Genomic DNA, 27,921 nt, shown 5'->3' with positions numbered 1-27,921 from the left:
ACACACACACACACACACACCAACCAAAAAAGAAGAAGTTATTTGTTGTTTAATAGTGAGGATTTTTGACAAGATTATCAGCCAACTTTTGCAAGGGTTACAAGTGACAATTTGTGTGTTTCAATGGGGCTAGATATGAAGATTGGGCTAGGGGAGAATACAATTCTTGATACCCTACATGAAGATGCTAGAGCAATGATGGCCACATGCGTGGACCTAAAATTTGTCTGCTTGCAGCTCTATAATCACAGCTCTCGCCCTTTCCGCAAAGTAAGTTCATTATCTTGTTTACTTACATACAATATAAACTTGCTTAAATAGAATTTATTGTCATATGTGATTTTAAATTTCTTAGCATAGCTTGGGATGTTAACTTTTCTTAAGATAGCCATGCTTCAGTACATTGCATTTAGTTGCATGTCTTATAAAGTCAAGATTGGAATTATTTTATGAGGGTATGCCTACTGTTTTCATGTTCACGGTGAGGTGATCCTGGCTGAGCCCTTGGCACGAATACCTTACTTTTCCCTTAGGCCTTCTCATTCAGTAGTAACCTTGGAAGATGGTTGCCAATCCATGGTGTGGATGATAGATCCTTACTTTGAAATTCTCGAGGGGTGTCTTCTTGGAAGGGGGGAGATGCAGTTTACCTTTTTTGGAGAGTGGTTGGAGGCTACAGATACACGTAATAACCTCTTGTATTGCATCATCTTGTCAGAATAGTCTTGGGCAATGAGGCAATCATTTGTATATTGACTCTTTCTCATCAGGAACAGTGGCTAAGTAAGCTTGGAAATGTTGGCTCTAAGATGGTTGCATCAAAAGAGATTTACAAAAGAAAATCCATCAGATTGGGGGAGGACAAATCATTTGATTATATAGCATGGCTGATAATTCTGTCTAGAAAATTGTACTAGAACACAACACATTTCTACTGCTATGCATAGATGTTTTAAGAGAAGTCTATTGAGCTTTAAGAGGAGATAGCAATTCATAATAAATCTTTGGCTATTTCAGCATGGGGACTACCTTGTCAATGAGCAGAGAGTAGTTACTGTTTTGTCTTATATGGAGAGCTAGATACAAGGGAAGGATAAGCAATGCTAATCTTACATTTTTTGAGGCTTGAATAGATAATACTCATGAAGGTGTGAGTAACTGCAGAGGTCGGAAGCTGCCCTTGCTCATCATTACACATGCAGCAATGTGCATGTGACATACATGTTCTTATTTCATGAAAGTTAGGGGTTTTGCCTTCTTAAAAACAAGTGAGTTCAATTTGATCCAGAACCAGTGCTGTACATGGTTTCACGGAAGCTAGGGGTTTTCCCTTCTTAGCAATGAGTGCGCACTGTTCAATTTGATCGAGAACAGTGCTGTACGTGGTTTCTTTTATTATTTGGTCTCTGATTATGTCCTCCTTTACAGGAGTTAATCCTTGGAAAGGTCCTTAAAAGTCAGCACTCAAAGCGAATGAACTCTGTCGAGGCAACCTGGTTAGCAGTAAGTGTTGGAATTTGTCGATGATCAGTGGTGAAGCTTGTAGTGGTTTGTGATATGTAGTTAAGTGAATGTGCTAGAGGTGTGCCAAATTGCCAATGCAGTAATCCCGAATTATGATCTACAAACAGATGAAACGTAGTGAAGTTGTTGCTGAGTGTAAGTTCGATGGGGACCGCATGCAAGTTCACAGGGACGGGGCAAAGGTTTGGTTTTGGTCCAGGTAAATTTAAATCCAACTTGCCCAGCTTTTTTTTTTGCATATCTGATGATTAATGAAAGTCATCTTTGATAACAGTTGCAAACAAGGGCAAGTGAGAAGTATGCTTGTTTTGTTGAAGCAGAAATGGCAAGGAGCATCAAGAGTACACAGTTCCTCTTGGAGAAGCACTCTGCCAATGTTTGTCAAGTGAAAGGTTCACATTTCTTTGGCCCTATTAAGGTTTCACTTTGTTTTTGGTAAAACCATACTTTCTATTACTCTACTGTATAAAGAGAAGAGCCCCCAAGGTAAGGGCACTTCTCATACAACGTACAACTAAAAGCAGTGGAAAAACAAGTCGAGATGCAACTGGTCTAGCTGCTGTAGCTGAAAAACAGTCATAAAGATTGATGCAATGATTGACAAAAGTAGTTATACTTGTCAATCTGAGGCGACTGGAAAACCAGCCGATTGCGACCAATCCAGATTGTCCAAAGTGTCCACCAAAATCTTGTCCATGCACAAAGTGGAGCTTTGTCAATCAATTTCCTTGCCAATGTGCCAAACATCCAAAAGTTTCTAGAAAAACATACGCCTGGAAATCTGGCAGTTAAACACACTAATAAGCGATGTAAGAACTACTTGGTATGTGTGCAAGTCCATAACAAGTGTGGAATAGTCTCATTCAAGCACGAGCAACTTATGCATTTATCAGTAGTAATTTTTCTTTTTTCCAAATATATGCTAAGAGGGAGTTGGTTTAGATGCAAATAATGACCATTGTTCTTTGTTGGACCTTAAGATTTCTCAATCTTGTGTTGGTTTAGATGTAGATATATATGATAAACGTTTACAACCCGAGTATTCCAACTTAAATATCATAAGAATGCCTCACTTCACTTCTAATATTTCTAAAATAACTAAATACGGTGTTCTCTTCTCAGTTATTTAGATTCTCTTGTATTTGTTCAAACAAGTTTGCTTTTATTACTCAAGTTTGCTAACTCATCAATTTGCTTGTGCAAAAGGATTATTGCTTTAAAAAGGTTTTAAGCAAAGTTCATTGCTTTTTGAATCGAAGTAGATATATCTTTGAGATTTTTGCTTTTGGAATGTTTAAGATTATAAGTAATAAGTTTCACAAAAATAGGGAGCTTAAAAGCCCATTTTCTGTTTAGATCATTTTAGCTCTTATTTGTTATTTATCATTGCTTGTAGTCTTGCTTAATCATTGCTTTAATAGGAAAGTGATTTGTTTTTGCTAGTCTAGTTGTAAGTGCTAGCCTTCATCATGGCTGAGTTTGCCCTTCACCTCCGGAGAAGTGATAGAAGCTCAGCTCATTGGTCTTTGTATAAAAATTGTGTCCTCTTGGTTGAGACAATTTTTTATATATATGTAAACCTGCACCTACTATGGGGCATTGATGACGTGAGTAGGGATGTCGTAGCACCTAGTCCATGCTATGCATGATGAAGTTGATGATCTTATACTTCATGATTGGACAATCTTTGAGGTAAAGTTCGCACTTTTTGTATTCTTGTCTTTACTTGTGTTGTTTTTTTAAAAAAATAGTGAAGATGTATTTATATTAATAATATGAAAAGAGTACATATAAACTGTGGGTTAGTCTTCTCAAACAATAAAGAGAAGAACTACCCACAGAAATTGCTCAATCCAATATCCTCTTAGTGAGTAGTTTCATTGTATCTGACTCCCATCTGTTTACACTCACAAGACTAGCAATGTTAGCTTTCACTAAACAGATAACCTTCTTAGGATCTACACTTTGCATGCCATCATTAACAAAGACCAGAGTGTTCCTCGTAGACCAAATCTCCCACAGGCATGTAAATCTTGCAAATCCAAAAAGTCTTTAAGCATCCTAGTCCAAGGTTGACTCTGCTGTAGAAAGGAAGTCAACATTTTTGGCATTCTCGCCATTGCATGTGTTTCCATGTCTAGGATGCCAATTCCCCCATCCTTCTTGCGTTTACACACCTTCTGCCATGCCAGGAAGGAACATGGTCTCTTGCCCTGCTTATTCTTCCATAGAAAAGCTTTAGCATAGCTTAGAGCTCTCTTCCAGAGGCAAGCTGTAAAATCTATACAAGGAGTAAAGAAGTGAAAGCGTGCCAACAACACCATGTTTACTATTACTACCCTTGAATGAAAGGGAAGAAATACGTTATCCCAAGCTCTAAATTTGGCTATGAATTTGTCCATAAGCTAGTCCGCTATGTCTTTACCTGAGACATCCACTCCCATGGGGCATCCCAAATGCCTAAAGATCTAGCCTTTGTTCACAACTTGGCAACCCCATCTGGTTACATCAAAGGATTCATCCTCGGTTAAACTGATTAACCTTGACTTGTGAATGTTACATTTGGAGCCAGATGCATCTGCAAAGACTTGTACAATTGCCAAAGCCTTTTTAACATTATCATTGGATGCATCCAAGAAGAGAAGTGAGTCATTGGCAAAGCATTGAATCACCATCTGGAGTTCATCATTCACTTGTAGACCTTTTATTTGATTTTCAGCAGCTGCCAACTCAAGAGCTAGAATCAAAGGATGAGAAATTACAGCAAATAACAATGGAGCAAGTGGGCAGCCCTGTCTGACCGATCTTTTAAGGTTGAATGAGCCAACCACAAAGCCATTGAGCATAAGACTCGACTTAGCACCAAAGCTGAGCACATAAGTAATGTTTGAGATTAAGGGTCCAAAACCCAACTTGGCAAGCACTCTGCTAAGGAATGACCAATGGACTCTGTCATAGGCTTTCTCTAGGTCCAGTTGCAGCATGATGCATTTTTGTTTCTTCTTCTCTGCTAGTTCTTTCCCTAATAGGGCTGCATATATGTTGTCCATTATGGATCTCTCCTTAATAAAGCCATGTTGTCTGGGGGAAATCACATTTTGCAATAAAGGAGTCATTCTCATTGCCACAACTTTAGCTATGATTTTATACAAGACTGTAAGCATGGTGATTGGCCTCCAATGTGAAAAACATTCGCAAGCCACCTGTTTAGGAATCAATTTGATTAGCCCTTCCTTCACACTTTTCTCCAATTGTTGATGCTTGAAGGCCTTATTCACTATGTAGGTGAATGGAACCTTGAGATATGACCAAAACTCGAGGAAAAACTCCACAGTAAGGCCATCCCAGCCAGGGGATTTATCCTTCTCCATTGCTTTCAAAGCATCCAAGCATTCGTCTTCTTGGATATTCCTCTCAATCCATTTGGCTTGGTCCATCTCCACTGCCTGAGAGATAATGTCCAGAAGCCAATTTTCAGCAAAGAATCTTTCCGTGGACTTATCCTCCTTCAGGCTTAGAGTATCCCCAAGGAATGTGGTCCATGTAGCAGCCAATTCCTTGGGGTCTCAGATCATTTTACCATTGCTATCCCTAGCCTTGGATGTGTACTCTCTATCCCTCTTCTCTTTGAGAGCTTTGAAGAAGAATTTCGAGGGGGTTTGAGCTTGACCAAAGTACAACTTTCTTGACAATAATCCCCCTTTTGAGCTCTCCTGTTTTCTATCTCCTCCCACATATTTTTACATTTGATAAAATCTCTCAACTCTGCTTGTGAGAGGGGTCTGGACTGTCTAATCAAACTCAAAGCATCCCATTCCTCCTGCAGTGCTTCTTGTTCTTTTCTCCTCATTGCTGCCATGTCCTTTCCCACTTTTCTGATTAAGCATTGCATCTCTCCCACAAATTTATCCCATGCTTGGGCATCGTGATAAGCCCTTAAGTCCAACCTTGTAATTGCAGCTCTAGTTCCATCCACAAAGGCAAGCACAGGGCTCCTGATTGGTTGAGATCTCCACCTTTGCTGTGAAATCTCCATTTTGTAAAAAAGAAGCACGCTTGCGAGGCCTCTTGCGACCCCGAGCCCGATGGCAATCTTGTGCAAAGTGACCGTGTTGATGATAAACCTGGCACTGATCGGGTTTACCTGCAATCTCCATATGTTGCTTCAAAAGATCACTAGGGCTTGGAAGCAAAACATAGTCCTCAAAAAGCTCACAGTCACGGGCAAGAACCATGACCTTGGAGATAGCATCCGCCGAGGCAGTAACCACCTGGGTAGAAGATGTCGACAAAGCGTGGAGGGGGAGCACTTGAAGAACCAGCCCAAAGGCCTACCCGATGGCCTCTAGCATAGGCCAATATGCGCGAGGAAGACCTGGGAATCTGAGAGTAATCAGGAAACTGTTCCGGTCTTCCTCAACAGGGTCAAAATAGCTGGAGTAGGGAAGAAAAAAAATCTTCCTCGGGCCCAATGGCAAAGGGCTGCCCTTCAAAACCTCTAAGGCTGCGTCCTCGGAATCAAAATCCACCTGGAAGAAACCTCTTCCAAGCAACCTGACATCTCGAAAGTGTGGAGCGAGGTCGGAAGGCAGAGCCGCCAGGACCCAATCCCAAGCCTAGAGACGGGAAGGGCGAGATCCAAAGATTCTGGCAATGAGGGTCATTTTGGAGTCTTTCTCGATTTCGGCGAAGAGGACCGCGAGCTTGTCTTTGGAAAAAACAATGGTTCGCCCGGTCGAGGGAGAATGATTAGCCATGATGCTAATCGAAAAAGAAGGCCGAATTGAACCCGGATGAGGAGCGATCTGAACCAAGGGGAAGAGGCAGGCAAGAACATTGCCTAAGTTTTGTGATGAGAGAGACTGCACAGTCAATCTTGGCAAGACCAAGGTCATGATCTTTAACATTTCATACTGCAGACGAGCCAGCACGTCTTTCCTATACAGGGGTTTTTTTTTTCCAGAAAGGAGACTTCATGATGGTGTGAATAATATCACTCCAAATCCTGCAAAGACACTGAGAAACAAGAACGGGAGTACCCTGAATGGCCTCGGTGCATCTAGCCTTCTAGATATTCCAGGTTGAGATGCTAGCAATAATCTCCCAAGAACTGTCTAACCTCTGTGCCGGAGGGACAAAGTGTGAAAGTGGCAAATCCCGAAGACAACACTGCCGCGAGCAACTCCTTGCCTAACCATAATGGCCAAGCTCCTGTCAGTCCCCTCGAATCTCAGTTGAGGCCCAGACCGTGGCAACCAAACGATAGAATCAAAAGAAATGATAGCATCCCTCTTAATCCTACCAAAGAGGTGTGCAATCGCAGACCAAACCCTCTGTGCTTCCCTGCATTCCCATAAACAATGGTAAATTGACTTCGAAACTCCTGCACATCTAGGGCATGTTGGGCAAGCACCAGTAACTGACCTCCACTGATTGGTGGCCAGACCACCACATGAAGAGAAACCCAGATAAAGGAGGAAATCTGTGGCTTCCTATAAGAATGTCACAATCTCTGCCAAAAAGCCCTCTGAATGTTAGTCGAAATGCTGAAGGATTTGCAATGGGGTCTAAGAGTAGGGACACTGTGAATGTGTCCCAAGATAAGATGTCTGGCATTCCGCACTGTATAATTGAAGAAAGACATGCTTTTCAAGGGGTTACAAGCATCCTTCCACACCCACTCACCGGGGTCCCAATGCAAATGTCTGATAGGGCAGCCACCATACAACGAATCAGCCCCTCCGTTAGGTATGGAGGCATCATACCTGACAACCACATTTCCTGAAGGGCAACAGTGATAGCATCTCCAATATGATCCCAAAAAAGAATGAAGAAGGCGGGAAAAAGACCATCATCCCCTGGGCATGAGCCACTGGAAAGAGCATGCATTTCGTGAAGGAATTCTTCTTTCGAGAAAGGGGCATCCAGGGAAGAACACATAGCATCTGTAATGAGCTTGGGCATGCACTCCCAGACTTTTTGTCGTGCCACATCTCTCTGAGGGGAGGGCACCTCTGCAGTCAACAAAGACCGATAAAATTATGAACTAATACCCCTCACCTTATCAGGCTCAATCTGAACCTCACCCTATGAATCTTGAAGTACCTCACAGAATCCCTGCTATGGGAAGGCCAGTGTGCTGAAAAAAACTCTTTGTTGCATCTTCCACCCATCTGAGTCCAAAAGGCCTCGTTCGCATGAAAGGCGAACTGAGCCCTCCTGTCCATGGACACAAAACTAGTGGGTCTTGGAGGATGCAAATGAAGCACTAAATCAAGGGGGTTTTAAAAAATGATGCAATGGCTTGCAATAACAACTCCCCAATGTTTGAATTGAATCCTCAATGATGAGACTTAAAGCACTTAATTAACACTGATTTAATCATCTAATATTGATGAAAATTGAGAAAACCTTTAATTCTCACCAACCATCAGTGATCATTTTGCTTTAAGATTTGGGCAATGCACTCCATGTAGACCCAGTACAAGATGCCCAAGAGGAATTGAACCCACTCGACTGCAGCTCTGCTCTAACTGTGGTCAAGAGGTCTGTAATCCAAGTCGCATGTGGATGATTTTCATGTTCCCTCTGAAGAGCAGCAATCCTACGCCTAATAGCTCTCTCCTTGTCCAGAGCCTCCTTCTTCTTAGACAAGGCAATGCTATGATAATGATGACTGGTCCTCTCAAGAGCTAGCGCAATATTATGACGAGGATCAGGACCGTCACAAGATCTCCATCTCTCTCTGATCTCAAGGAAAATGTCAGCATCTAGATAAAGAGAGTCAGGGATACGGATACGAGGAGAGGCCGAGCGAGCCCTAGGCTCCCTGAGACACAAAACGACGGGGCAATGATCGGATTTGGTGGTGCCAGGCATAATAGCAATGGGGCCTCCTCTGTCCAAGGACCAATCATCCACATAAAACTTGTCCAGACGTGCAAAGATGCTCTCATCCCTGCTCCTACGGTTGTGCCAAGAGAAAGATAAGGAATTTAGCCTTCTCTAGAAGTCATCCTCAGTCTAGCAATCCCTGCCAAAAAAGGAAAGCGTCAACCTCTCCCATGAGGCTCGCTCCAAAAAGGGTGTAAACCCCCTTCGCGTCCACCCTTCTTGTCAGAAGGTTGCTCAACCATATTAAAATCTCCTCCCACTATCCAATGATCAACCTGGGGAATGACATTTGTAATGGTGTCCCAAAAGGCCACCCTTTCACCTTTCACGCTAGGTGCATAGATATTCAAGATTCCCAATTTCTGACCCTCATCCATGATCAAGATCCACTGCGCTCTAGCAGGGATGATAACACCGTGCCCAATAACATGAGGTATAATAGATGTTGCCACTGAAATACAAACACCCCCTCTAGTCCCAACTGCCGAGGACCAGAAGGTGTGGCCAGAAAGCATCTTACGAGTTTTGCCACACTGAGATCTATCCAATTTGTGTTCCTGCAACAAAAGCACATCCACAGACCCTCCTGTAATAGCAGGGTGAAGTTGGTCCTTCAGAAGGCGCTTCCTGCCACCACGGGTGGGAAGCCCTCCAAGGCCCTGAACATTCCATGAGACGATTCTCATGGAATAGAAGAGGGTTTGACCCCCGATCTAAGAAGACGATGGGTAGCCTAAGGACGCCTCTCATAATGCTGGAGGACAGGAAAATCCACGGGCCAAAGTCCATTGACATTCCCTTGTCCGAGGCCCTGCACCGTGCTTGCATATGTACGAGAAACTTGTTTGCCCTGCGGGGCATCAAGGGCAATGGCATCATGCTGAAAATCCTGCAATACATGATCCCCATTGTGCTGAACATCCTTTATATCGCCCCCTCCAAGTAGAGAGGACTCCACAAAGTCATCTTGATCTGAGATATCATCTCTCTGCAAAGATGCATCAGCTGACACATCCCTCTGACTAGAATTATCATCTATCTATACATGATCTGAGGAAGCCTTCCCATCAATCGCACCAGGGGGGCGGTCGTGAGAGACAGCTCGCCACACCTGGCGGACTGAAGGACAGGAAGGAAACAAGGGAGGTGGGGCCTGAGAGGCATGTTTATGAGGCCTCTTGCGACCTCGAGCCCGAGGACAATCTCGAGCAAAGTGACCCTGTTGGTGACAAAACCGGCACTGATCGGGTTTACCTGCAATCTCCATACGTTGCTTCAAAGAACCACAAGGGCCCGGAAGCAAAACATAGTCCTCAAAGAGCTCAATGTCACGGGCAAGAACCATGACCTTGGTGGGGACAGCATCCGCCGAGGCATTGACCACCTGGGCAGAAGATGGCGGCAAGGCGTGAAGGGGGGGCACTTGAAGAACAAGCCCAAAGGTAGACCCGATGGCCTCTAACATAGGCCAATATGCGCGAGGAAGACCTGGGAATCTGAGAGTAATCGGGAAACGGTTCCGGTCTTCCTCAACAGGGTCAAAATAGCTGGAGTAGGGAAGAAAGAATATCTTCCTCGGGCCCAATGGCAAAGGGCTGCCCTTCAAAACCTCTGAGGCTGCGTCCTCAGAATCAAAATCCACTTGGAAGAAACCTCTTCCAAGCAACCTGACATCTCGAAAGTGTAGAGCGAGGTCGGAGGGCAGAGCCGCTAGGACCCAATCCCGAGCCTGGAGACGGGACGGGTGAGATCCAAAGATTCTGGCAATGAGGGTCGTTTTGGAGTCTTTCTCTATTTCGGCGTAGAGGACCGCGAGCTTGGCTTCGGAAAATGCAATGGTTCGCCCGGCCAAGGGAGAATGATTAGCCATGATGCTAATCGAGGAGAAAGGCCGACTTGAACCCGGATTAGGAGCAATCCGAACCAAGGGGAAGAGGAAGGCGTTGAGGCGGAGGAAAGGAAAGGAAGGTGGAAAAGGGAAAAGCAAAAAGGAAAGGGAAGCAAGGGGAAAAGGCTGGACACAAAGGCGAAGAGGGGCGGGGGAAGGGGAGCACAACAGGGCTGCGCAGAGGGAAGAGAAGGGCGGGCAGGGGCAGGGGAAGGGGGCGAACAGAGGGGAAGGAAAGGCGAATTAGGGTGGGCAAAGGCAAGGAGGGGAGGCGGAGGAGGATGGGGGGCGAAGCAGGAAGAGAAGCGGATGGGCGCAGCGAAGGAGGAAGGAGGATGGGGGGCGAAGCAGGAAGAGAAGCGGATGGGCGCAGCGAAGGAGGAAGAAAGCGATGGCAGAGGAACAGAGGCGGAGGCGGAGGGGAGCGATTCAGGCAGCGAAGGAGGAAGGAGGGGCGCAGCGATGGAGGAAGGAAGCGAAGGCAGAGGAACAGAGGCGGAGGAAGGATCAGAGGCGGAGGGGAGCGTATCAGGGTTTGGGGAGCTGGCGGTGATCCCAGCCACTTTATAGGCCTTTGCTTTATTATTCATTTTGCTATACAGGGGTTTTCACATGGAGAGATTCTCTTTGTACATATACCTTAGGTGACTTTCACAGGACCCATCTTCTCTCTGAGGCCAACTGCAGAGGCACGTCGAGTGAGAGGGTATGCATCCTTGGCTTGTTTGGAGAGGCAGTGTTTCCAGACTCACTTTGAGGAATCCCGAACCAAGGTATGGCTTTTGGATACCTTTGTATGTCCTGCAGCACTCTATGAGGCCTCCCTTGTGAAGACCAGACTTGGGAGATGAGGGGTGGAAGAAGTTCGAGAGGACACAGATCATGATGTTGTCCTGCATGATTTGGAACAAACAGTCGGTTCTGCATGAGATTGTTTTGGCGGAGTTTGGGGTAGCACCCCTGGTGACAGATGCCTTATCCAGACAACCATATGTATGCATTGTCTACACACATTAGAGGATGGCGGCGTCCCCCGACTAGCCTTGAAGTCCTCGATGCAGCTGGAAGGAGAGATCATGGTATTCAGAGACTTCGCAGTGGTTGGCTCCCTTTTGGTACAGCCTTGCCTCCTTATCTTCCACTCTCTGAGCAGGAGATTAACTGCATGAGCTGACTGGACACGGAGCTCCCTACAAAATTACAGTTTTATAGAGAGCATTTCTTTCCTGTTTTGGAGGGCAGTTTCATTGAGGGGATCACCTACTGACAGGGGCACATAGGTCTCATTCCATATGGATTGCCATTGGTCAGCTGAGAGTTTTATCACACCGCCTACGGATTGAGGCTGGCAGGGCAGAGAGTGAGATGCATGGACCTGCAGGATTTGCATGACTAGAGAGGTGGAGACAAAGGAGCACTATTGTCCGTCCTACTATGAGATCTGGGCGAAATTTCATTGCCTTATTTCGAGATGGTTTTGGGCCTATCTCTTGAGTCATGCAGCATGAGGGTCAAATATGTTTAGGCTTGTATTTACAGGAGCTTCAAAGACATCATGAGGGCATATTGAGACAACACCCCTGGGACAGAGGTCACAAGGATGCCTCCCAAGCTTCTATCACCAACTTCTTCTTCCATATTTCAACAGTGAGGACTATGGACCAGGCTCAACCCTCTCCCCGATACGAGCCGCCTCAGGGGGTGACCAGTGAGCGAGCTCAACTTATATTGAGAGTCTTATGCTCTCAACATTCAAAGGGGCGACCTACCGCCAGCTACAGATCCGTGACCTCTTTGGACGACGTAGAGAGGCTCGAGCCCAAGCTGCTGACATTGTTGTGGCTCTAGGGGAGATTCTAAAGGAGGATGGTATCATTGTGCGACCACACGTCGCATCATGTAGCACCACAGGGCTATCCTAGCTTGTGGTTCATCATTCACCATGGATACTTTGTACTACATTTGGTCTCATAGACCCTTGAGGTCTTTTGTAAATGTTAATGTAACTAACTTTCTTTCTTTCTCTTTCTTTCTGTAGCCGCCGAGAGTGCCCACACTGGACCATCCCGGCAGGACCATCTTGCGGGTGGATCTTGTGACGTGCACCACCAACGGATACATGGGAGGTGCACGCACTAGCATTGAAGGCATTGCACTATCACCCCGATGGGCATTTGCCAAAGATAGGAGATGCCATCGACTGTCATGAGCTTGAACATACCTGAGTATGAAAGGGGTTTGGTGGACTCTAGGACATCTAAATAATTGGAAAGTACAAGCTTTGGGAATGGGGGATTATCCAGCACAAAAGATCCAGCACTTGAAGCTTGGTCTAGGCGCTTGAGGTGGTTTCTTGAACACATAAATGGGCATTGGAGCTCAAGTGTCAATTGGAAAGCATTTATGGCGAGCTCCCAAGGATTTGGGAGAGATCTAATATTGAAACATGGTTCTACATGGTGCTCATATACATTTCTAATAAGGTGGAATACAAAGGATCACACTCCTAAAATCTAGGAGGTAGGTGCCTCCGATGCCAAGCAATAATAGCTTTGATCTGGCGATGGTGAGGATGTTGTGGTCAGGATCCTGGTGGGCATGGCCGACGAGCACGACATAAGATGAGTGCTCTATCAGTGGTGACTCCCTGGGAGTGTGGCTGGTGCCCCGATGGCCCAATTGGAGGAGGTATCAGGAGGTGTGTGGGCTGGGTTGTTGGTGCCGAAGAAATCTGTCAGGATCCTCTGGCTAGGTACATCATGGCTCGGTCTCTTGTCTGCCGAGAGGGTCTCTCTGTGTCTCTTGAGCTCAAGTAGGAACAACTTTGATCCTCAAAACTCCATGACCTTGCGTAACGGCCCAAAACCTCTTGGAAGAGGCAGTGATATCTCCCTTGGATCTCATAATAGCCTGTACATCAGCAAATGTAGTGCTCCTCTGTCTCTGCCTCCTGGTAGTATAGCTGACAAATGCGGTCATCCGAGATCTGATGCACATATCGCCTTGTCTCAATCTGCAGTTGCTGTGATGAGGTCCGGATTTGTCCAATGGCACAACGTATCCCATGTGATAGGTGTACATCCATGTACGCCGGGCGGGTGATAAAATCATCTGGTGAGAGGCGTAGAAAATGGCTCTTGTAATGAGCCATTTTCGTGCCTAAGGGCTCAAGGGGGGTAGTCCATGTCCTCTCTGTGTCCACTCTGATGATATCCAGCCTGATCACGCGGTATTGCTTTGAGTGGGTGAGATTCAAAAAATGGACAATCTAGACTGTACTGAAAGGGTGGTAGTGCCTCCATCCGCAAACCATGTAGGTCAAACCATGATCTCATTTGAGCATACCAGCAATGAGTATCTCCATCCTTTGCCAAATGTATGGATGAGGTCAATGCCAATCGCGAGTGCCTTTGCTGAGGGAGCTCCCATAGCCACTGTAAAAAGGTAACTGCCTGGAATAGGGCCTCGGTCACTATTGGTGCGGCACCCAGCTCAGCCTGAACAATCTCATGTGGTACCGATGATTTACTCCGAATCATGCGAGCAATCATCATAATCAGTGGTCTCTCGATTTGCCTCCATCCCTCATCTGTCCCTCTATGAGATCTGTGATGTATGCTGGGCCCAGATTGGAGCTCCATACAAGAGGGTTGGTGTGACAAGCGTATTAAATAGCCACAATTTGGTGCGCGGCTCCTGAAACTGTATGTGTGCACACTGCCTCTCAAGTGCCCCCAAGGTTGCATGCCCTCGAGCTAATCTAGTTGGTGCTGCCTCCTTCAGGGAGAAACGTGGTTCTGTGAAAGTAACTCCCGAGTAGACATATGACCTGACGTACTCAACCCGCTCCCCTTGGAAAGTGAACTGAGGCTTTGATCTCGTCACCCATGCCTGTGTGGTGTTAAACACCATAACCTTGGTGTTCGCAAGGTTCACTATCAGATCTCTATCCGCACAGAATGCCTGTAATGCATCCTGATGTCTTTGTAATCCTTCCGGAGAGTCTGAGATTAGAACAATATTATTAGCATATAACAAGATGGGTATCAACACCCCTGTGAGGCATGCCCTTGGGCCTCCCAATCTATCTACATAATCGGGGACCACATCAATGTACAATCCAAAGAGGTTGGGCGATAGCGGGCATCCTTGCTTCACCCCTTTCGTGTTGGTCATCATATCGGATAGTCCGCCTGGAGCTCGGACTCTGCCTGTTGTGAGGTGAAAAAAAGAAAAAAAGAACCTGCCTCTATAGCCCTTCACCTCCCAAACTTGGAATACAACACACGAACGGAGGCACCACCAGCCACCGGCTGGAACTCTTCTCACAATTCACCACCCACCCACGCCAGAAAGACAGCACCAAACAGGGGTACCATAGACAAAGTAAACACCCAGTAATATATTCCCAGTCAAAACATTTCATACAAGCTTCTCCCGACACAGAAGCCTTACTCACACAACTCACAAACACTCAGACCTGTCACTGCCGAGGATACACCACATCCTCAATCACCGCGGACCTCTCGCCTGCGTGCTGTGCCAATCACACCAGAATGAACCCGTCCACTCCACTCTTCAGAGGGCGCCCCACCAGCTAACCCTCAACTCTCTCTGCAACCCATCACTTCTGTGTGTGTCGCCAGCAGCAGCTACCCAAACATCTCTCTCTCTCTCTCTCATCGTGCTGATCCTCTGCCAGCTACTCTCTCACTTCCTCTGCCACTTCTCTGCAGTGCCACCGGCCCCACCAGCCAAGCAGCCACACTGTCCTTCTCTTCTCTTCACTCGGCACCCGCTCACGCTGTCCACAGCCCTGTCTCCTAGGCGACCTCCTCACAGCCGCCAGCCTTCCAGCTTCCTCTGTGCTCGCCACTGCTTCCTTCGGCCACCCAAACCAGTCCAAGGCGGCTCTCCTTGCTTCACGGCGATCCTCCACTTGTCGCGAGCCCTCCTGGGCATCCAGCAGCCACACCACTCCACACTGTCCTCTTCGCATGCAGCTTCCTTCCACTGCCTTTTGGTCGCTAACCACAGTCGACCTCGCCCACTAATCGTACCAGCGCCCTCCTTCTAGTTGCCTTAGCTGCTCTGCGCGCCAGCCTTCGAAGAAGCCTCTCCCTCCTTTTACAAGGCGGCCACAACACCTCAAGAACCGCCTGCTTTTGCTTCTCTGCAAACCCACTGCACTCGCTACAGTCACCAGCCCGTCTCCTTTCGACGCCAGCCAGTCTCTCTTTACTCTGTCAGCTACCCGTCATCTTTGACACCAGCCACTCTAGTTCTCTCTCCTCTGCAATCGACGCGGCTCCCCTTTTGTCCTTGCCAGCAGCTCCTAGGCGGCTCCCACACGCCAGCCCACACGACCACACTCTTCTCTTCTTACGCGTCTGTGGTTGCTCACCAGAGAGCCATTCCAAAACCAGGCGGCAACCACTTCTCTTGTCTGCCCGTCAGCCCAGTCACTTCAAGAGCCTCCAGCAGCCCTTCACGTCCACTTCACCGCTCTTCACACGGGAGGCCCCCCTTCTCTGGTTGCAGCATGGCGCTCCCCTTCGCCTTCTTCTCTGCAATTCAATCAGAGCCCCCAACTCTACACGACCGCCACTATCGACTTTTCTCTCCTCGCCAGCTTCTGGATTGCGCACGCTGGCGGCTATGCTGGCTTGTAATGCAAACAGCCATGTGGCGATTCTCAAATTAGCCACGTCAATATCATTATTTTTTATTTTACTTAAAAGATGGCCACCAATTATATTTCTTTTCACACCATGTCCAAGGCAACCTTGGTCCTTTTGTCTTTTATTGCCCATGCTTCCATACCACTTCAAACACGACCTTCTAGTGCCCATTGTACTTGGGACGCATACACAATCAGAGCCATCGAACGGCTGATACCACCTGCAGCAAATCACGTTCCGGACAGGCCTGCACAAGCCCACAGCCAAACCGTCCACCCTGTACACCTGGCAGCGCATTCCCGAGCAAAGCACTTATTCACACCATGCACACGTATGTACATAAACCCAAAATACCTCTCAGAAAAACGCCTGACACCTGTCACCACAGACTCATATCTTGAGGTACCTCAATGTCATGCAATCTGTGCATAAGCCTAGCATGTGGTATGGTATCGAAGACTTAGCGGAAGTCCACAAAGCAGCAGTATATCCTTCTCTTCCGTGCCTTGCCCTCTTCAATAAGTGCCCGAAGTGTCAGTATGTGATCCAAGGTAGTAAATTCTCTCCTGAAGCCGGCTTGTCCATGTGCTCGATGACCATGCCTCTCTGCCCAGCGGCTCAGCTCCGACTCCAATATAGAGCCATATAGTTTGGCCAAGTAATGACCAATCATGCCTGGTACCACGGGGTCCCCACTCTTAAAGTGTGGTACAATGATATGCTCTGTCCAGCTTGCCGGGAAACCCTCACAAATGGCACGATTAAACGCATGTACGATGAGCAGAGCCAAAGTGTTGCACGTATATGAGAAGTGCTCTCCAACTATCCCATCATGATCCTGTGCCTTTCCATTCTGTAACCTGTCTATCGCATCTAGCACCATCCGTATGGTAAAAAAAGGTTTTACCAGCGTGTCTAGCTCCCAGTGGAGGGGGAGGTGAGGGGTTGTCCTGGTGCATCATATAGCTCTCTAGTAGAAGCATGCCATGCCTCAGGTGCAGTAATTGGAGTACCAAGTTGTCTCTCCTGAAACATCTTCCATGCCCTCTTGCTGTCCTTCCCCAAGAAGAGTTGGTAGATCTCCTCCTCTAGCTTAGCCAGGTAGGCTCGTTTCTTCCTCCGCACAAGTCCCAATGGCAATCTCACGTTGTAGCCAACAGCCTATAGCGGTGGTAGAGAGCCACCAAGAATAGAGAAGAGTTGCCAACATGATAGAGGCTAGTTTGCAGCAATAGAGCTTGCTCAAATGGAGAGAGAGGGCTCCAATTCATAGATTTGGGGCTCTCATGAGCTAGAATGGCAAGTAAAAGCTATAATGATTAGTGTAGAGTTGAGGTGACAAGTGTGAGGCCACTTGTCTCACTTTGATCCACTGTCGTGCGCTAGTCTCAATTTAAGAGATGGTTTCCACCCATATTTTTCAGCTCTAAAAATATCTCAACTTGTAGGCATTATGTCAAAGGTGCTTTAGCAAGTCTTCCCATTTGCTTAACTTACGAACATAATGACAGGAATGAAATTTCCATTTGGAGTTGTCCAAAAATAGTAACCCTCCTAGATTTTAGGAGTGTAATCCTTTGTATTCCATCTTATTAGAAATGTATGTGAGCACCATGTAGAACCATGTCTCAATATTAGATCTCTCCCAAATCCTTGGGAGCTTGCCATAAATGCTTTCTACTTGACACTTGAGCTCCAATGCCTATTTTGTGTTCAGGAAACCATCTCGAGAGCCTAGACCAAGCTTCAGGTGTGAGATCTTTTGTATTGGATAATCTCCCATTCCCAAAGCTTGCACTTTCCAAATATTTAAACGTCTTGGAGTCCACTAGACCCCTTTCATACTGGGAAATGTTCGGGCTGGTGACATCCTCTCCAGCTCCCAACCAGTAGCACAACATCATATATAAGTAGTTGCTTAGTTCTTAGCGCTGAAATCATCATTCATAAAATCATCTACAAGCAGTCAAGAGAAGTATGTGTGTCTAGAGCCCTCTAGCCTTGTGCATACATTCAGCAAAGCAGCACTTTAGTGTGCTACAGTTCCCAAGGCCTCCAGAAAGAGCATTCTTCAGCATTCAGCCCGCATATGTGCATCCCTCAGTTCAGGGTCTGCATAGTGGTCATTGAAGAGCTATTCAAAGGAGCTTGAACAACATATGGTTCAGCTTGCGTTCGGTCTGCTTTGTCCTCGCGTTTGGCAGACCTCAGTCATCTTTCATACTCACTGTACAAAGTTCTGGTGCAAAGAAATATAACCAAATACTCTTGCTTGCAAGGGCCGCAAAAGGAGAGGGGGGGGGAGCGCTCAATGGTGGGTAATTGGGATGACCGAATACTATGGTGACTATCTTTCTTATATCTCTCTCTCTTCTCTTCTCTCTCAAAGTGGAATTGCATAAACTCACTGGTATAAAGAAGGTTTTGTTGCGCATTACGACGATCAACCTATTGCGTGCTACATAAGACACGTGAGAAGGTGTCCATGGAAGCTTGCAAAGCAAGACTTGATTAGTATTGATCAAGAAGTGATTATTAGTTATTTACAATTAGGGCTTATAATTGTCTTATATACCTATACTCCATGTTTACACTCACTTATGCCTTGGCCTCCACATTGGACCATGCCCATGGTCCCTTTATTGGCCCGTTGCCCTTTACAAGTCCTTTACCCATGATCCCATTTGGCCAATTAATGATTTAGAATTGGCGCTTTCTTACAAGCCATCTCCATCCATATGTTTCGTCCTTGAAACCTCGTAAAATTTAAGCCTTCCATTGGGGTTGGATTTCCACATATAAAGTGCTCAGGCGACATATCCACAAAGCATACGAATGAGTGACATGTCAAGTGAACATGTGAGAGCCTTCTCATGTGATTCATGATTGCTAATTGCCTCCAATGGCTGAAATTGCATCTTACGGCTTCGAATCAGCCCCAAAACTTTCTCTCCATGTTTGAAACCGGCCTTCAATAACATTGACGGGCGGTAGACAAAAACTTCAACACACATAAGCGCTTAAAGACAGTTTAAATCACTTAAACTTGAAGAGAGAGAAAACAAACAGAGTATGTAGACAGGGGGAGCTAGATTGCTCCCACACAAGAGAGGTGGTGGCTCCAAACTACTTTGGCGCCCCTATAGATACTTCTTTACTCTTCACGAAGTTGGTTACAATTTCACCGGTCTCGCTCCAAGTATCCTTGGCTAGGAGCTGTCCCACACACGCACTAGCGCCCAAGGCCCGTGAGTGAAGGCCGCCTCCTCTCAAACCCATGTTGTGGTTATGACTAGAGCCTTCCCCCATGCCTCACTTATATAGAGCCGACTTAGGCTTGCTTTAAAGCAAGTTTGCTTTTAAAAAGCACTTTTAAAAAGTAACTTGCTTTTAAAAAGCAACCGAAAAGCAACTTCATTGATTTTTAATGCAAAAAGTCATTCTCCTAAAAATCTCTGAAACCACTTTGAATTTGAAGATGCTGTAAGAGACAAAGTTGCTCCTCTCAACGAGCTCTTCGTGATGTCGCAAACTGATCTTCATTTTGACAATGTTGAAAATTAGGGTTAGGGTTTTCGTCGAGAAAAAACATGCACTGTGGTGACATACCCCCCCCCCCCCCTCAAGAATGCGATTGTCCTTGATTGCGCTCCATAGTGCAACCGGAATGTTCTGTTCTGCCAACCTAAAACAGAACCCCACAAAGAAAGATAAACACAAAACAAGTGTCATCAAAAACCAAGCATCCACTCCATGTAATATACATGTCTCCAAGTGATGTCCATATAATATACATGTCTTATGCCCCAAGTTTTCCAAACCACATGCACGCTATTACCCTGATGTAATTGACCTTTCCATACACTTGATCCACTTTTTGACTGTGTCAAACTCAACTTTTTGGTCAAAACAGCCCTACTTTTTGACTTTTACCCACTCGAAAGCTCATGGCTGATCTACAAAGGCCAACACAGGCCTTCACTGTGCATCTTCATGTGTCTTTGGTCCATATGAATTCTCTTTGCTTTTTCCCAAGAGAAACTGATTCTGTTCTTTGGCTTCTTTCTCGTCTCTTCCCGTCATGCTTGCGTGCATACGACCACGAGCTTGCCCCCTTGAGAAAGTTGACATGATCTCGGCAATGGAACCTTGAAACGGCCTTCAATAAAACTGGCCGGCGGTAGACAAAAACTTCACCACACACAAGTACTTAAAGTCAGTTTAAATCACTTAAACTTGAAGAGAAATGAAATGATATATTAACGTCTCTAAGAGGCCATAATGGCCTATGAGACCAAAACTGAGTACATCTGAAGTTGGTGTCTCATCAAAGAAAACAACTAAATGAGACTAAAAAATACAATAAACTGATTGTCCTACAGTTATAAGAATAGAACTGTAAGACTCTGAGATGATATTGAGTAGAAAATACTAGAAAATACTGAAAAATGTATATCAGGTAGATCCATGTATGCTGATCAGTTGAAGTGTTGTCCTCTCCTTATATCAAGTATCTCCGCCATGGGGTTGTCTAGAATGGAGAGGTCGTAGAAGCGAGGTAGGCGCCTCCGATGCCGAGCAATAATGGCTCTTATCTAGCGATGGTTAGGATGTCGTGGTCGGGATCTTGGTGGGCGTGGCCGACGAGCATGACATAAGATAACTGCTCTATCAGTGGTGACTCCCTGGGAGCGTGGTCGGTGCCTTGATGGCCCAATGGAGGAGGTATTAGGAGGTGTGTGGGCTGGGTTGCTGGTGCTGGTGCCGGTGCCGAAGAAATCTGTTAGGGTCCTCTGTCTAGGTACATCATGGCTCAGCCTCCTGTCTGCCAAGAGGGTCTCTCTGTGTCTCCTGAGCTCAAGTAGAAACAATCCGAGGCATCTCTGATCCTCAAACTCCATGACCCTGCGTAACGGGCCAAAACCCTCTCGGAAGAGGCAGTGATATCTACCTCGGATCTCATAATAGACTGTACATCGGCAAATGTAGTGTTCCTCTGTCTCTACCTGCTCGTACTAATGAGACCATTGATACTACAATGATACCATGGGTATACACTTCATGGACAAACCCAAAAAGGACGTGAAAGCTGGGAACTAAAAAAGAATGAGAGAGAGAGAGAGAGAGAGAGAGAGAGAGAGAGAGAGAGAGAGAAAGAGAGATTAATTTGAATTTCTGTGTGTGTGCAGGTTTGTTGTATCCTTTGATTGTTCTAAATCCATTTTCTGGTTATCGTCTGCTCTACGTGATGAATTGGTCATAGTGCCAAAAGCATTGATAACACAAAAGAGTTCTCATTCACCCTTGGAAGTGGTAATAAGAGTATAAGGGGCTAGCCACTGTATTCCGAATACATTCATGATTGGTAGACAAAATGTACTTGTGGTTTCAACAAGAACATGGTTTTATTCTGTTTAATCATGTAGTCTCTTGACAAATGTAGATGTTATCTTTGATATACTTTATGAAGGAGAATATGGCAGCATAATGCATCTTTCCTTACGGAAAAGGCGAGAGATACTAAATCAGGTTGTTCATCCGACTTTGTCACCACAGATCTTCTGTACTGCAGCAGGTAGAACAGATATGAGGAAACATGTACATTAAGGATTTGTGAGTGATTATGAATTTTTGGAATGCTTACATTGTGCAAAACCTATCTTCTTTTGTAAACAACTCTAAAGACTTTCATTTTTGCACTACTTCTCTGTGCATTCCTAACAGCATTTTATTGCTCTAATTGTCTCAAAAAGACTCCAGAAACTCCAATGGCCCCCTTTTATGCCAAACATACTTAACATCACCTTCAAAACATCTAAGGTGCAAACAAGTGCAATCCAGAAAATGAAGGCGGCCTGCCTTGAAAAGGAACTTACAAGCTAGCAGTGAAAGTGATAACACTGCAGTCCTTACATCCTTGCAGCTAGTTCTTAGTAAATTTTGCACTATTTGTTGAGCAACATAAGCAAGAAATCTCAGCTATTGAGTTTGATGAGACAAACTACCTTAAAGCTTGGAGAAGGGCCCATATTTTACTTGTAAATTAAAGCACAGTCCTACTGTAGGAAGCAGAGATACATGAACCTCAATATGAACGTGTCAATACAACTCTAGAGTCACATATAAATTGTCTGATTCATATCCATGAACATGGCTCCGTCCCCAATGCTGTAAGCTGTAAGTCATTGGACAGCACAGGGCATGACCAATTGGTGGAAACTCACTGTCAGGATTATCAAATGGCACATCTGGCATCATGATGCACCAAGCCTATAGAGGAACAGCCACACCCTTTTGGTGGAGGCCAACAGATTCATCTGGATGGACCTTATCCACACCCTCCATGGCCCTCCCTTTAAATTGCTTATAGAGTGTGCCTGTTGCCCATCTGACCTGATCCTCCTTGCCTATGTCCTCAACAAGCTGATTAGTCCAGCTTGTGCGGCTGTATTGTAGGCCTTGCAAAAATCCAGGAAGCCAGAATATAGCTTTTTCCCTGTGTGTTTGGCTTCCTCAACAGTTGCTTAAGATAGTCTAGTGTGGTTAGACTATCTGAAAGCTTGCTTGGCCCATGGCTTGGACCCCTGTTGCTTTGCCCAATCACAAGAATAAAAGCTTCTACTGCTGATCCATATATTTTGGCAATGGAACAGCCAACCATGAGGATTGCGTAGTTTTGTGGATTCATTGGGTTCCTTGCCTTGCATAGTCACCAGAAACGTTTCGGGGTTTTTGAGGTTTCAGGGCAAAACGTTTCGGCCTTCGGCTAAGAAACGCCAAGGTTTCGGATTTTTTTCTATATAATTTTGCATTGCTAAAGTTCCAAAAAATAGGAACTTTTAACTTGGAGAAACAATTTTTTTTTTGAGAAACCAAAAAAAGCAGGAGTTTCTGAAACATTTCTTGCGTTTGAGGGTTTCTCACTCTAGAAACGTGTTTTCATGTAAATAGGTGTAATGATGCTCGTTGACTAGTTTTGGAGTAAGCTGTGGCAGATAGATTCATTGAGAAGCTTGGCTAGGATCGGTGCTAGGGAAGGGAGTCTTCTGTGAGTGTGGGGAGGGTGTTGATTGGGGCAAGTAGAGTAGGCAAGTTGATATTGTAACTTTTTTTTTTCTGGGAAAAAGATCCTTCAATTAGTTAAAGAAAAAACAGCCACAAAGGGCTAGATACAACCACAAAGGGCTAAATACAAACTCGCCCCATTTAAGGGCGGGAATCAAATGATCATAAGGGGAAGAGGCGCTTCTCCTCCGGCTGGCCGTTCTGTAAGGAGAAGGCTATCACATACTGGGGGGGCGCGGGGCGCGGGGCGTGTAACCACATAGGTGTTCTGTAATGCCAAATGGGGTCACCACCTCTATATGTGAGGAAAGGGCTAGGCCTCCAAAGTCTCAAGAAAGCTTCCCGCCGCTTCCGCATGTGGTTAGAACCTCCCTGTAACTTCCCCACTGACTGCGGAGGGTGTGAATGATACCCGATGGTCTCCGTTGGCAGAGTGTGGGTACCCTCGATGGCTTTGCTGCATCTAGCACGCCAAATGTGCTAGGCTGCTATGCTATTGGAAATCTCCCATCTCTGGCATGAGCTTGGTTGCCAGTTACTTGTAGGTGGGGCTGTGATGGGTACTGCTACAATGCGATGGTAAGAGACCTGAAGGCCTAGCCCTCCCCCATCCTCCTCATAAGCCCTGACCACTCTAGCCTATGTGGCCCAAGCGACGGTGCCCCATGTGATGATGTGGATCGATGTCCTTTCCATAGGAAAGATGCGGAGAATCCGCTGCCAAAACTGCTGAGCCTTCGGGCAATCCCAAAGGCAATGTCTCAAGTAACTTATGTTATACTCAAGTAGCGTTGGCAAATGATAATCTTGACTAGAGCCTATGGTGGGCTCTAAGAGCTTTTGAGGCTGAAAGAGTGGTGACAATGGTCAGCACTTTGGCATGGGAAGGAGGTTATAATAGTCTATTTTCTTGGTGATCAAACACGAGGATCCAATAAGTTAATTCCAATGTTTTTTCCATCATTTCCATGTGGATAGCAGGTGGAGCTGGAGGATGCGGGCCACATGATTGGGACCCACATCCTCCAGTTGATATTGTAACCTATGTCATGTTGGAGAAGTGCTAGTAGTGGTAAGTGATAGTCTTGTTGTGTAGGGCTTGTGGTGGGCTCTTAGATGTTGAGGCGGAAAGAGAGGTGACAGTTGTCAGCCCATGGCATGAGTGGAAGGACATGAAAGGTCGGTATCAAGTGGGGGACCCAATAAGGTAATTGACAATGCTATTCCCATGTGGACGGCATGTGGAACCGGTGGATGTGGGCCAAATGTCATTTCATTAGATATAAGCAAGCCATGTGTTGTAGGCATCTCAAGGACATGTTTCCTGCATGTTGTGACTGTGGCATCTTGGTTGGCTGAGCATTTGCCTGTGTTGATTTTGTATGGCATCATCTCACGGAGAATTAGTGTATCCTCTTAAAAGTCGAGTATCTTTGCTTGTCAAAAGATCTCTAGCATGAGAAAGAATATTAAACATCTACTAAAGATCCTATGGGCCTCTGAGACCAAAGTGATACAATAATGTCCATGGTATATCTCATCATGGAACGGAAAATAAAATAGAAATAGAACAAAACTATCTTACTGGAGTGATACCATGGAAATCTCATCATGGAATACGAGGAACCTGAAACATGAGAGGAGCATCAGCCCCCATTATATGGTATACCACTCTCCAAAATATCAAGCATGGGGCTAATGAGTATGGCCGAGTGGTCTCCCTCAGCTACATCACGTGGAAAGGTAGCTTGATGGCGATGTAGCATGTCCTAGATCTGGAGCTGATTGGGGGATCGTCCCCATAGACATCGGGCACACTGGAATGTGGAGGCCTGGTTGGAGGTGACTCCTCTCGAGCGAGGCGGGTCTGGGGCAGCCTGAGGTGGGTCCATGGGATCCACTGTATTTGTGTCCTCCTCTTGGGTATGGAAGAAGCTGGTGATGGTTGGTTAGTTGGTGAGGGAGGGGTCGGGATGTAACTTGGTTGAACACAATGCTAATCAATACACTTAAATACAGTAAGATTTGATGGACACATGCTCAATACAAGAAGTAATTTGCTGAATTGACAAGAGACACACAATGAGCCAAAACGGCCGGTCCTTCCCTCAAATAAAGTATATTGATCTTGGGAGAATCAAGTACATAGTGTCATGGGCATTTCTGACCAGATTTCCATACCAATGCATATGAAAACAATATTGCAAACAAGTGGTCGTCGGTGTAGACTTGCAACTCACACTACCCTCTCAAGTGCCCGTGTTCCCTACCATCTGCTCTCTATTGTTCCACCAACACATGGTAGCAACAATTTGCAAGAGAGCACGTAGGACAAGAGAACACTACACAGGGTATGTGATCTTGTAATCTGGTTCCTCCCTCCTTCTACTTGCTTCCATATTTAAGCATAAAAGCTTACCAATTACAAGTAGAGTCTATGACAACGGAAGTCTTCGCGATGGAAGTCCTTGGAGTGATGAAATCTTCGATTTGTTGCATTTCTTCGCGACAAAAGTCTTCAATAGGATGAAGGGAACCCTGGGAAAGCTTCCCCTATGGTTCAACTTGAGAAAGAAGGGCTGAAATTAGGGTTTTCAGCAAAAGACTAGAAATTACAGCAATAAAGAGAGCTGTTTTACTGAATTTTATTCATTGGGAGTGTGTAGGAGAGTGATTAGCACCTGGAAACACTCTTGGAAGCTTAGGAAACACCTTAGCAAGCTTGGATATGGAGTTGGAAAGGAGAAAGTGCAAAAAATACAGCCCAAATGTCCTCGTGAAGGAGGCGCCTACCTCTAGAGAGAGGAGTGAGGTGGGGAGTTGTCCACTCTAGGTGGTAGGCAGGTGCTTTGTGGAGCAAGCTAGAGAGGACACATGGCTGGTTACTCCCTTTGTACAAAGGGGATAAGGTCTGGGCGGTGGACATTGGGTTTTGTCCACCTCGGGACATCAGTGTGTGTGTGAACACCGGGTTGGTCATAATTTATAAGTGAGTTTTGGTCGCCCAAAACTTAATAAAGTGTGTACACACTCACTTACAAATTTGTGTTAAGGCTAGGTTTATGACCAATACTTACCATCTGTCACATGCTACATAACCATGTCAGACAGTTTCACACGCACGGTTCATGGGTGGGCGTCTCTACCCGGAACTACACATTGGTCAAGCAAGCATGAAAACACATGCAATTTCAATTGCAAGCAAGCACATAAAGATGCTATGCAATGCAGCCATAGTGACATGGGACGGGGGGAACGGACCCTAGGGACGGGGAACGCCTGGGACGGGGGCGGGACGCCCGCGGGACGGAGGAACGGGGACGGCAGCCAGGAAGCGCAACGGGGACGCCGGGAACGCGTCCCGGGAACGTTCCGGGAACGGCGTTCCCTGTCCGTACGGGAACGGTCAAACTGACCGTTGCGCAGTTTTTGACCGTTGGGCGGGGCTTCAACGGCTCTCTCTCCTAGCCGTTTGGTGATGCGCATGGCTGAAGCTCTCCCACATGGCTCCCCTTCTTCTATATAAGAGACCTCCATGCTCTCCTCAAGCCATCTCCTCTCCAAGCTCTCCCTCTCCAAGACCCAAGGCTCAAGGCTCAAGCCTCAAGCTCTCCCTCTCCAAGCTCTCCTTCTCCAACATCCAAGCTCTCTCTCTCCAAGCTCACCCTCTTCAAGCTCTCCTTCTCCAACATCCAAGCTCTCCCTCTCCAAGCTCACCCTCTCCATTGTCCAAGCTCTCCTTCTCCAACATCTCCATCCCAATTCTCCATCTTGACTCTTTCTCAAGCTCTACCATCCATCTCAAGCTCTACTCTAGTCTCTATCACTATGGCATCCTCTTCTCAAACCCCTTCCTCTCCTCAACCCGGGTCCGCCGCCGCCTCCACTACTTCAACACCCGCTCCATCACGAAGAAGGAGGCCCGCCGTACATCGATGGAGTTGGTGGGATGAGGTAGAGTGCTCACAATACGGTCAAGGGGGTGGTTCAAGACCATGGGTATGTAAGCTTTGCGGCTACAAGCGAACCGGCGGTGCCCACAAAGTGCGTGCTCACTTCTTGCATGAGCCCGGCAACGAAGTGCAATTTTGCAAGGAGGTTTCGGCCGAGAAGAAGAAGGAGCTCCTTGAAAAGCTTGTGGTTTATGAGGCGGCCGAGTTGGCAAAACGCAATCCTCAAGTGGCCGTCGACCCCACATCCTTTGTGAGGACATCAACGCCGCATGTACCTCGTTCATCAAGAGAGGCATCCGCTTCCCGGGGACGCCAAAGTACGCTTGATGAGAATTGGAACCCTCAATTGAAAGAGGAGGTGGACATGGCGGTGGCACGATTCTTCTTTCATGACCACATAGCATTTCGGGCAGCACGGTAAGTCCTTGGCACTATGCTCATGTACTATTCAAAATTCAAATATCATGCTCTAAACTTTAAACTTTAAAGACTAAAACTTAAAAGACTAAATGATGGTAAAAATCTGAATTTTGTTTGTGTTTTGCATATGGTGTTTTGGATAGATCTCCATACTTTCGGGCCATGTGCAAATTGATAGCGGAGTATGGACCCTCTTATGTTCCCCCCTCTTCGGAGACCATCCGCACCTCTCTCCTTGACAAGGAGAAGGCAAGCGTGGAGGTGGCGGCCAACCACATGAAAGAGCAATGGGCTGAAAATGGTGTTACCCTCGTCGTTGATGGGTGGAGTGACACTAGAAAGCGCTCCATCCATGGAGTTGTTGCCTACTCACGAGGGGAGACATACTTTGTCGACTCCCATGATGCTTCCGGGACGGGGAAGAGTGCCGAGATACTTGCTGCGGAGTGGGCAACAACACTAGAGACGGTGGGGGCGGAGAATGTCATTGCCATAT

General features: G+C 46.2%; 2 protein-coding genes across 3 annotated transcripts in view; both read left to right on the top strand.

Annotated features, from left to right (window-relative positions):
- Window positions 1–137: 137 nt before the first annotated feature.
- Window positions 138–2,032, top strand: LOC147616976 (DNA ligase 4-like). The gene is made up of 4 exons (XM_086776622.1): window positions 138–270; window positions 1,429–1,503; window positions 1,632–1,723; window positions 1,845–2,032. The coding sequence occupies exons 1-4, from the start codon at window positions 196–198 to the stop codon at window positions 1,939–1,941; spliced, it is 339 nt and encodes a 112-aa protein (XP_086632748.1). The 5' UTR covers window positions 138–195; the 3' UTR covers window positions 1,942–2,032.
- Window positions 2,033–21,383: 19,351 nt separating this feature from the next.
- The window catches only part of LOC147616975 (DNA ligase 4-like), a 74,113-nt gene continuing 67,575 nt past the window's right edge, over window positions 21,384–27,921 (top strand). For both annotated transcript variants that reach the window (XM_086776621.1, XM_086776620.1), the window contains exon 1: window positions 21,384–21,562. In XM_086776621.1, the coding sequence (XP_086632747.1) occupies window positions 21,475–21,562 (88 nt within the window). In that variant the 5' untranslated portion in view covers window positions 21,384–21,474. The remainder of the gene's footprint in view (window positions 21,563–27,921) is intronic.

This window comes from Cibotium barometz, chromosome 37 (assembly GCF_041138505.1).
Source record: "Cibotium barometz isolate CiBa-2024 chromosome 37, ASM4113850v1, whole genome shotgun sequence".
NCBI classification, from domain to species: domain Eukaryota; kingdom Viridiplantae; phylum Streptophyta; class Polypodiopsida; order Cyatheales; family Cibotiaceae; genus Cibotium; species Cibotium barometz.
This window is presented reverse-complemented; position numbering and strand designations above follow the sequence as displayed.

What these genes read in the sequence shown, in the direction of transcription:
- LOC147616976 (XM_086776622.1), top strand. Translation starts at nt 196, where the DNA reads ATGATGGCCACATGCGTGGACCTAAAATTTGTCTGCTTGCAGCTCTAT. An exon ending in TCGAGGCAACCTGGTTAGCA is followed by an intron (nt 1,504 to 1,631) that starts GTAAGTGTTGGA and finishes ATCTACAAACAG; the next exon opens with ATGAAACGTAGTGAAGTTGT. An exon ending in AAGGTTTGGTTTTGGTCCAG is followed by an intron (nt 1,724 to 1,844) that starts GTAAATTTAAAT and finishes TTGTTGAAGCAG; the next exon opens with AAATGGCAAGGAGCATCAAG.